The sequence below is a fragment of the Orcinus orca genome, chromosome 3 (genome assembly GCF_937001465.1).
Source record: "Orcinus orca chromosome 3, mOrcOrc1.1, whole genome shotgun sequence".
NCBI lineage: Eukaryota > Metazoa > Chordata > Mammalia > Artiodactyla > Delphinidae > Orcinus > Orcinus orca.
In genome coordinates, this window is record NC_064561.1 from 10,874,592 (window position 1) to 10,885,515 (window position 10,924).

Genomic DNA, 10,924 nt, shown 5'->3' on the forward strand with positions numbered 1-10,924 from the left:
TCTGACGGGCTTATATTTGGGGGAAACTGAAGCTGGGGAGGCAGCCAAGAAGCTGGGAGAAGGGCTCATTGCCTCCTGGTTTGAGTTTTGAACTTGAGTGCAGGTTCAGGTTCAGGGGTAACTCCTGCCCAGACCACTCTGGGTCAGGGGGTTGATCCCCCTGCTCCCTGCCCTTACCAACACTTATTAGGCACCTATGTCTAGCCATTAGATCTTCACGAAAGACCCAGCACTCCATATCTCAGATGTGGAAACTGAGGCATAGAGTGAGGGGCAGAGTCCCTCTGCAGAGTGTATGATTGTTGTAGGGCATGCATCCCGCAGAGTGAGCACCCTTTGGCTGCTGGGGCCCAGGACCCTTTGATGGTCACCCAGTGACAGATGGGAAAACTGAGGCGTGCAAGCCAAGCCCCTTTCCCAGGTTACTCAGCCCCCCTGCCCACGCAGGGCATCATCAGGCTCCCCCCTCCTCCATTTTAAAGAGCGTTAAACTGAGACCCAGAAAGTTTCCTCCGGTGGCCCAAAGTCAGCCAGCAGGGAGGCTGGTACCTGGCTCTGAACTCACTGTTCAGGGCAGTCCTTCCTCCGTCTGTGCCCATCATCACCTCTCCCCCAGCAGGCGCCACCACGTCCCCTTTAACGCCCCCCCCCCGTCCACCTCCCTCCTCCCCTTGCAGGCAGACGCCGGGATTGCGCCGCCTGCAGGGACCTGCCCAGTCCTTCCTGCGTGTGCAGGGAGCGCAGTCCCGGCACATAGGGGCCGCTGGTCGGGGGCCGCACCGGCAGAATGGTGAGTGGGGCTGTGGGTTCGGTAGGTCCTTCTCTGGGATTCTGTCTCTGTGTCTCTGATCTACAACCCTCAGTGTTTCTCTCTTCAGTCCCTCTCTCCTTCTCATCTCTCCCATCTCTCTGTCTCTCACCTGTATCTCTTTCCCTCCCACTCTCTCCCTCTCTGCTTCTCCTTCTCTTATTCTATGTCTCTCCCTACTTTTCTCTCCCTTTTTGGGGGGGTCCCTTTACTCTCCCTCTCTCTGAGTCTCTCTGTCTTTCCCTACCCCCCCCATCTCCCTCTATCTTTGTGTCTCTTTCCCTGTTGCTCTCTCTCCTTTCTCTCTTTCAGTCTCTGTCTCTCCCTCTCTATCTCTGTCTCTCTCCATCTTTCCTTACTCTTCTCCGTGTCTCCCTCTGGCACTCTCTTCTCTCTCTCCCTTTGTATCTCTGTCCCTCTCCATCTTTCCTTCCTCTGTCTGTGACACTTTCCTTCTGTCTCCATCTCTCCCTGCCTTTCTCTCTGTCTCAGTCTCTTTCCCCGTTCTCGCCTTCTTTCTGTGTGTCTCCCCCTCTCTGCCTCTACCACCCCCACCTGCACGGGTTTGCTGCAGTCTCCTGGCGCACTGATAACCTTGCTGCTGCCGCTGCTCCAGCCCCTCCTCCCTCCTCCCTCCTCCCTCCTCCCCAATCCTTGGCCTGGGCCAGAAAAGAAAGAGAGAAAGGTGCGGAGTTCCGAGGCTCTGGTGTTGGGGTCAGGGGGTCAGGTGGGTTGCCCGTGCAGAACTAAGGGAGAGTGAGTCCAGGGGCATGCGCTTTGCCCAAGGGCAAGTGTGTGAGATCCTGGGAGAGTGGGAGGGTCTGTGGGTGGGAGGGTCTGCTAGCCTTCTCCTTGGGGGAATCCTCTGGGATCCTGGCTGGGCTGGGGACCTGGGCATGTAAGAAGTCCTCGCTGCGGGAAAGGAAGGCCAGGGAGTTAGTCTTCTGAAAGACAAAGGCCAGGAGGCTGCACTGAGCGCACTGTGCCCCCAGGTGTGTGCTCCGGCGGCGGCCCTCGGTCGCGGGGCGCTCTGGGCAGCTGCATGGGGAGTCCTGCTGCTCACCGGCGCCGCGGAAGCGGAGCACGGCCGGAAGAAGGTCGTGCACGTGCTGGGTGAGTCAGGGCCGTGGAAGCGGATCTTGCCCCGCAGAAACCGTGGCCAAGTAGGATCACCAGGGTGCATGGAGCGGGGAGGACGGAGGGTGCTGGGCGGTCCTGATGGCCACAGTCCCCGCCCCCCTCCCTAGTCCCCTTATGGAGCCCCTTTACCCTTCTGATCTCCTGATCCGCACCCAAGTTTTCTTCCCACATCCCTTTCCCTGGGTCCCCCTCCCCAGGTTCCCCTGCCCCGCCCCTAGAACCTCTTCTTAACCCTCTTTGGTTGCCCATAGAAGGGGAGTCGGGCTCGGTGGTGGTGCAGACAGCGCCGGGACAGGTGGTCAGCCACCGGGGTGGCACCATCGTCCTGCCCTGCCGCTACCACTACGAGGCAGCCGCCCACGGCCACGACAGCATCCGCCTCAAGTGGACCAAGGTGGTGGACCCGCTGGCCTTTGCCGATGTCTTCGTGGCACTGGGTGCCCAGCACCGAGCCTTTGGCAGCTACCGCGGGCGGGCTGAGCTGCAGGGCGATGGGCCCGGGGATGCCTCCCTGGTTCTCCGAAACGTCACGCTGCAGGATTATGGGCGCTATGAGTGCGAGGTCACCAACGAGCTGGAGGATGACACTGGCATGGTCAAGCTGGACCTGGAAGGTGACTAGCCTGTGGGCAGGATGAGGCTCATTTCTAAGGGAGAAGAGAGGAGGGTATTGCAAAGGACAGAAATCAAATCAAGTTGGCCTGAAGGAATTCAGCGCCTTGGTGGGGTAGGATAATGGTTCTGATCTGGGGTGATTTCGCTACCCGGGGATATTGGCAAGATCTAGAAGTAGGTTGTGGTGATATAGCGGGTAGAGACCAGGGATGCTGTAAACAGCCCACAACACACAGGACAGTCTCCCCACAGCAAAGAATAATCCAGTCCAAAATGTCAATAGTGAAGACAACGGGAAACCCTTTGGTAGGATCCAGGCACAGTGAGATCCAGGCATTCACATCATGTCAGAAATCCTTCCTTCAGCTCTGTTTCCCTGGGTGGGCTTTCCTTGGACAAGTTTCCCCTGATGGAACCAAAAAGTAGTGCCAGGCTTCCACCCTCCCAGCTTGGCAATTGATTTCCTAGGAGTGCTAGCTAGAGTTCCAGAGTTGTCCTTCATTGGCCCAGCTTGAGTCATTTGCCTATCCATGGGCCAATCACTGTGCCTGGGAGATGGGATGCTCTGATTGGCTGACTGTGGAGCTGGGAAGTAGGGTTTCTCTCTGAAGAATTCCCTCCCATGTGGTTTGCCTTCTTCACTCCACCTCAGAAGATGCTAGGGAGATTTCAGAGCCCTCACTTGCTGAACTCCCCAACAATAGCGAAAAACAACAACAATAACTGAAGCAGCTCTCCTTTATTGGATGTTTTCTATGTGCCAGGAGCTTGGCTGAAGCTGAGCTTTCATTTAATTTTCCCCCAAACCCTGAGGGAGATGGTATTACTCACAGAGGGGCAACTGGCTCAGAGAGGTTAGAGCCTTGACCAGGGCACATACCAGTGAGTGGCAGAGCCAGGACTGGAACTCTAGTCCGTCAGGCTCCAGCTCTTCTCTCCGGCTGCTGTTTGATCCTTCCTGCATCTGCTGAGAGAAGCATCTGCACCTGCACCCCCAAGGTCCAGCCCACAAACACAGACACACAGAACGCTAGTGAGCTGAGATGACTGTGATTCTGATGAGGGACGAGTTATAAGAACTGAAGGTAGAAGGGAAACCAAAGGGAATTGTCCTGGACAATGCTGGAGATCAAAGAGGTCTTTGCCCCGGGTCAAACTTTCGTGGGCTCCCAGTGTGAGGGAGTCAGTTTTGTGGGCTCAGGATTTGACAAGAAGGAAGGTCCCAATGCTGGAAGAATGTCAGAAGCACGTAGAACTGAATGGAGGAGGGTTGTGGGAGCTGGGTTTTGAAGGATGCATAGTAGTTCGACAGGTGGAAAGGTGGAAAGAACATGAACAAAGGTCTCCAGTGGTGGAAAGGAGGTGGACGTGATTAAGTATGTCAAGGGGGAGGGTCAAGTGAATCGTAAGCTTAAGGCACAGCGAGTATGAGGGGTGTGAACTGGGGAAAGGCATGGTCAGCTCTGAGGCCATAGTGAGGGATGGCCTGAAAGGTCTAGGTTGAAGAGTCACACGGCACCACAGATGTCAGGTAGGTGGGTGAGAGTTGGCGGGTCCGAGCTGACCCTCGTGTATCCTCTCAGGCGTAGTCTTCCCTTACCACCCGCGTGGAGGCCGCTACAAGCTGACCTTCACGGAGGCGCAACGCGCGTGCGCTGAACAGGACGGCATCTTGGCGTCGGCTGAGCAGCTGCACGCGGCCTGGCGCGACGGCCTGGACTGGTGCAACGCGGGTTGGCTGCGCGACGGCTCGGTGCAGTACCCGGTGAGCCAGCCCCGGGAGCCCTGCGGCGGCCTGGGCGGGGCCGGGAGCGCCGGGGCTGGCGGCGGAGCCTCGGGGGGTGTGCGCAACTACGGCTACCGCCAGAACGCCGAGGAACTCTACGACGCCTTCTGCTTCACATCCAACCTCCCGGGTGCGTAGGCTCCACCCCTGGGAGGATGGTCCTGCCCTCCGCTGGCCCGGGCCCCGCCCCGCGTATGAGACCCCACCCACACACAGGTACCCCTCCCTCTCAGAGTCTTTACCACTCCGCCCAGGTCTCCCTCCCTGTCCTTCCTCTCCACACCCGCCCTCGGGGGTCCGAACCAGGAGATCCCTTCCCTAGTACTGCCTAGGCACGGAAATCAAACATCGCCTGGCACCAGCACTGCTCTAGCCGAGGCTGTGGTCCCGGGCTTCAGGGGAGGGGGTGTATCTGAGCCCTGAGGCTGAGGTCCTAGGCTGCAAGCGAGAGGGTGTTCTGAATCCCGAGGAAGCCGGGTCCCAAGAGCGGCCCTAACCACTCCTCCCCACCCCCCTGCAGGCCGCGTGTTCTTCCTGAAGCCGCTGCGGCCCGTGCCCTTCGCGGGAGCAGCGCGCGCCTGCGCGGCGCGCGGAGCGGCCGTGGCCAAGGTGGGGCAGTTGTTCGCTGCGTGGAAGCTGCAGCTGCTGGACCGCTGCACCGCAGGCTGGCTGGCGGACGGGAGCGCACGCTACCCCATCGTGAACCCGCGCGCGCGCTGCGGCGGCCGCCGGCCAGGTGTGCGCAGCCTCGGCTTTCCTGACGCCACGCGCCGCCTCTTCGGCGTCTATTGCTACCGCGCGCCTGGGGCACCGGACCCCGCACCTGGTGGCTGGGGCTGGGGCTGGGCCGGAGGCGGCGGGTGGGCTGGAGGTGCGCGAGACCCCGCCGCCTGGACCCCGCTGCGCGTCTAGGTCCGGGCCGTGGACCACTGGGGCGCTTGGCGGCTGGCCGAGTGCCCTACGGCCACTTGGAGATGGACCACACCCCTGGAGACTGGCCATGCACCCTGCGGTGCCCTGAAAGTTGACCAGGCCTCCTGCGGTCCTTAAACCCTGGCCACACCCTCTGAGGTCCCCAGAGTCTGGCCAGTCCCGGAAGCCAAGTCCCCTGGAGTCCCCTGGAAATCGACCAAGCCCCGCCTCTCCTGGACAGTGGATTCCTCTCCTCTCCCAACTTTCTCCAGGAGACAGGGCACACCCTCTGAGAACCACTGGAGACCAACAGAACCCGAGGTCTCCTGAACACTGGAAACGTCTCGCGAGGTCTTCTGGAACTACCCCCAAGGTCGCCTGGAGGCTGGACCCCCGGGATTATCAGGAGACTGGGCACACGTCCTATGCATCTCCCTGGAGACTGAAGACTGGTCCCCTAAGGTCACCGGGACACTGAACCCTCCTCCCTATCACCTGTAGAGAAACCAGAAACCTCAGAGTTCGTCAGTTGACCATGCCACCATGGTCACATGAAGACTGTGGGCTCCTGTCCTCTCCTCTAGGGTGACCTGGAGATTGGTTACTCCCATTCTCCCCCCTTCTCCCACGAGTCCCCCAGTTTCCATAGTAACAGGTCGTGTCCCCAGGTCACTGTGGAGAACAGCTCCACCCCTCCAGTTTCAGGGGACACCACCGTTGTCTGTCACTGTTAAGACAGATTGACACGCCCCAGCTGGCTCGCATTACTGGCAGCCGTGGCCCATCCCTTAGGTATCTCTCTGAGGGAGCAAATTCGTCTTCACCTGACGGCCCCTTTCCTGGCTGTCGCCTAAGAGACCATCTCCCAGGCCCAGAGACCCATAAAATCTATGTCATTCACTACAGAGAGAAGCTGCCCCACTTCCCATTGTTACCAAGGCGACCAGCCCAGCTTCTACCTGTCACCTAGAGTCACACAGCCCTTCCTTCATCAGTCACACCCATGGAGTTAGTACCTCCCTCCTCCAGCTGTAACCATGGACACCGCACGTTTACTATCTCACCCACATTCACCCCTGAGACCTACAACTTCACTCCCACTGTCCTCACCCTGACCAACAGCCGTGGAGACCACCCCCTCCCCTAACTGTCCTGAGAGTGACCCAACATTCGGTTCTCCAGCTCTCACCATGGAAACAGGCTGTTCCTTTCCGCGGGGTGCCCCAGCTCCTTGCTACCCTCCAAGCTCCGCCCCCAAGCGGCTTGGACCCACCCCCCCGCCCCCGGCAGCTGTTGCCATGGAGACCACACTCCGGTGTCTGAGGTAACAGAACACCTGTCCCCCTAGGCTTTCCCTTGTCGGTAGGGCCCGCCCCTCCAAACTGTCACCATAGAGACTGTCAACGTCGTCCCCAGGACAACTGACTTCCCAGTTCTCAGGAACTTCTTACCATGGGCCCGAACTATGTGCCCCATAGGGCTTAATGGCTGCCCCTTCACCAGATGGGCCCAGCTCCAGACAGCATCTCAGACCCAGGTGGACTTCTGGAGCTGCTGGATATCCTCCCTTTGCACGCTAACTATATCCCAGACAACAGCTGTTCACGAGACACCCTTGCAGCACCCAGATGAACAAACTGAGGCTCTGGCGTGCCCCTACCCTTTGTGCTATGCAAGCAGTAGGCTCCCGCTTCCTCTCTGAGACCACATCCCCATTCTCACTGAGTTCCTCTCTCCTTTTCTAACCTCCCTCCCCCCACATTTTCCTTCTTAGAGGTCCAGGAGAGGTTGAATTGTCTTTAAACCTCAAAATCCTCTCTGAGCTCCATGTTCTAAAGGGTAATTTGTGCTAAGAAGTCAGGACCAAACTCCCCAGTGTTAACAGCTAGCTCAGGGAGACTGTCCATGAACAAGGCCACCCCAGCTTTTGGAGACCCCAGTTTCGAGGTCTTGCCTGGAGTGGCACTGGGGTCCCTCCTGGAGCCCTCCATATTGTCACATCCATCTCCAGGAAACCCATCTGTGGGTTTTGGAACCAGGTGTGCCTGGGTTCGAATCCTGCCTCTATGACCAAGTGACAAAACCCCGGATCCTATTTCCTCCTCTGTATCAAGGCTGTTCTAAGATCCCAGTGAGTGCGAAGTGTACAGCAGGGGCTCAATAAATTTTTTTTTTTTGATGAATGAGAAAATGAGACAGCTCGTGGGTAGTTACTTCAAAAATGCACTTTCGTGGACAAAATGTTTTTCAGCTGGGGGTGCTTGGTGATGATTCAGTTGGGAAGCGTCTCCTCTCATTCCTCAGGACCATTCCCTGTCCCCAATCTCTCTCCCCTCCCTTCCCCCCCCCACCGTCGTTCCCTCACTCTGTCTCTCGAGCCACCTCCCATGGGTCTGGCCCTTCTCAGCCCTGTCCTAATTGGGTCACTAACCAAGCCAGCGATTCCTCCCAGTCCCCTGGGAATGAAGTGTGTGAAACTGGGTGTTGAGTTCCTGCATCAGGAAGGCAGAGAAGTTGCAAATTTTCCCTGGGGTGGGTGTGGAGGTGGGGGTAGGGAGAGTGTGGGCCGAGGAGTATTGAAAGTTTCGTTTCGGGCATACAAAGAAAGGGAGAAGAGGAAAAAAGTGTAAATGTCTGATATGGTTGTAGAAGCGGGGTGGTCGTTAACTGCTCATGCTTCAATGTCAGATGGGACAGAACTCTTAGAGATTCCAACCACTCATCTGAAGTCAGGGTCCAGTCCCTTGGTTAGACTGCCTTGGGCTCCAGCTGTGCCTTAGCTTCCTTGACTAGAGGAATGGTAGGGGCATTTTTCTGGAGATGAGTGCATGAGATTTCTTTCATCCCGCCTTTTCCCTGCTGACATCCTTTCTCCCTTCCATGGGTTCCAGCATCCTGATTTTGCCTCGGGTATGTAAGTTTCCCTCCTCTCATTCTGTGAGTCAGAGGGGCTGACTCCACTGGGCAATGACGGCTGTGGCTCATCTTCCTGGGCAACCCTAATTGGTCCAGGGGTGGACATGGACCCAGGCAGACCAATGAGACTGCCTGGGATTTTGACGGACCAATAGGACCAAGGGAACCCTCTTTCTGCTGGGTCTCTGCACTGTTGGATTGCAGGTCTTTGAGGGTCCACCTGGAGGAGACCTAAGGATGGCAACCAGGGTAGAGCCACTCCTGAAGCTAGTTATTCAGAAAAATGTCTCACTCCTGTCTTCCAGCACCGAGTGCACTTCTCAGAGACATCTAAAATTTCTTACATGTCCTTCAAAAGATGTTTTATATTCATTCAATCAAACATGCATATGTTGTTTTCCCCCCACTTCTACACAAATGAAAATATGCCACATATATTTTTTATGTTGTAAAACTTCACATAATATGAAATTCACCATTGTAAACATTTTAAAGTCTTCAATTTAGTGGCATTTAGTACATTCCCAGTGTTGTCCAACCATCACCCCTATCATTTTCATCACCCCAAAGAAAATCTCCTACTCATTCAGCAATCACTCTCCATTCCTCCCTCCCCACTCCGTGCCCTGAAAACTGTTCATCTGCTTCCCATCTCTGTGGATTTGCCTCGTCCTGACGTTTGGTATAAGTGGAATCCTACAGTATGTGTCCTTTTGTGTCTAGCTTCTCTCACTCAGTATAATATTTATGGCTGAATAATGTTCACATATATGTATATATATCACATTTTCTTTTATCAGTTAATGGACATTTGGGTTGTTTCCAAATGTCCATTAACTTTTGGCTATTGTCAATAATGCTGCTATGAACATTTGTGTGCCATATATACTTTATTTTATAAATTTATTTATCTAATTTTGGCTGCATTGGGTCTTCGTTGCTGCGCTCGGGCTTTTCTCTAGTTGTGGTGAGCGGGGGCTACTCTTGTTGCGGTGCGCGGGCTTCTCATTGCGGTGGCTTCTCTTGTTGGGGAGCGTGGGCTCTAGGTGCACGGGCTTCAGTAGTTGTGGCTTGCGGTCTCTAGAGCGCAGGCTCAGTAGTTGTGGCGCACAGGCTTAGTTGCTCCGTGGCATGCGAGATCTTCCCGGACCAGGGCTCGAACCCGTGTCTCCTGCATTGGCAGGTGGATTCTCAACCACTGCGCCACTAGGGAAGCCCTCATATACACTTATGAAGTAATTCTTATTTAACAATATATTTGGGGACTGGTTTCCTTCAGCATGTAAAAATCCGCCCCCTTCCCCCACCAGCATTCTTTTTTTTTTTTTTTTTTTTGCGTTATGCGGGCCTCTCACTGTTGTGGCCTCTCCCATTGCGGAGCACAGGCTCCGGACGCGCAGGCTCAGCGGCCATGGCTCACGGGCCCAGCCGCTCCGCGGCATGTGGGATCTTCCCGGACCGGGGCACAAACCCGTGTCCCCTGCATCGACAGGCGGACTCTCAACCACTGCGCCACCAGGGAAGCCCAACCAGCATTCTTTTGAAGTTTGGCAAAGTAGTCCCTGTTTGGATGCACCATAATCTTTGTAATCAGTCTCCTAATGGTGGACATTTACATTGTTTCCCATATTTTGCTGTTAGTAATAAGTACCATGGTCATCACATAAGTGCAAGTATAACTGGAGGATGATAGCAGGAATTGTTTGATCAAGGGGTCAAAACTTGCCGTTTTGTTAGTGATCTCCAACTCTTCTTAGAGGTGAGGCCAATTTATAGCCCATCAGTAACAGATGTACCTACCTATTTCCATATGTCCTCAGTAGCATCATGTGTTATCACTTGTTACCTTAGCCAACCTGATAGGTGAAAAATAATATCTCATTGTGGTTGTCACTTGCAATTCACCTGTTATATGAAGCTGACTATCCTCCACTTTGACTTTAGATGCAGGAAGCTGAGTAAATCATAAATCATTCTCAGTTCAGGTACATTGTCATCATTGAAATATGCAAGGCCCCTCTCTTGTGAGATTTATTCGTTTATTCCCTTTTATTTATATGTCCTTATTTGTGTATCTTGGTGATCTGAAAATTGTGTATTATTTTGTTGAGCATATGTTGTAGTTTAAGAGCCATCTGTATTTCCTTTTCTTTGAGCTTTTTGTTCATATCCTGTGCCCATTTGGCTATTGGATTATTGGGGGTTTTCGTATTGATTTGTAGGAGCTCTTTATATATTAAGGCAAAATTCCTTTATCTCTGATTTGAAGAATTGTTTCCAAGCTTGGCATTCACCTTTTGTCCTTGTTTATGTTGTTTGTTGCCACTATTGCTTTAGAATAAAACCCAAACTTCTCATTACAGCCCATATTGCCCTGAGTGATCCATCCTCTACCTCTCTGACCTCATCTCCCTCCACTGTCTACCTCTGTCACTCCGCTCCAGCCGCTATGGACTCTTTGCTGTTTCTCAAATGAACCATGTTCCCTTCTGCAAGAAGATTTTCACTTTTACTCTTCCCTCTGCCTGAAACTCTCTTCCTTTCTTCCCTTCCTTGTCTAGTTAATGCTATTCATCCTTTAGATTCCATTCACCTCCTCTAAGAAGCCTCCCCTGACCACCTCCCAGGGGTCACATCTGTTCTGTCCACCACTATCTCCCCAGCACCCAGCACAGTACACGGCATATAACAGCTGTCCAGTAAGTCCTTGCTGAGTAAATGAATGAAGGAAGGTGTCAGGAGGCAGG

General features: G+C 54.6%; 1 protein-coding gene across 1 annotated transcript; it reads left to right on the forward strand.

Moving 5' to 3' along the window:
* Positions 1–633: 633 nt before the first annotated feature.
* Positions 634–7,440, forward strand: HAPLN4 (hyaluronan and proteoglycan link protein 4). Its single transcript, XM_004277499.3, has 5 exons — positions 634–790; positions 1,801–1,921; positions 2,200–2,562; positions 4,147–4,479; positions 4,870–7,440. The coding sequence occupies exons 1-5, from the start codon at positions 788–790 to the stop codon at positions 5,259–5,261; spliced, it is 1,212 nt and encodes a 403-aa protein (XP_004277547.1). The 5' UTR covers positions 634–787; the 3' UTR covers positions 5,262–7,440.
* Positions 7,441–10,924: the final 3,484 nt, after the last annotated feature.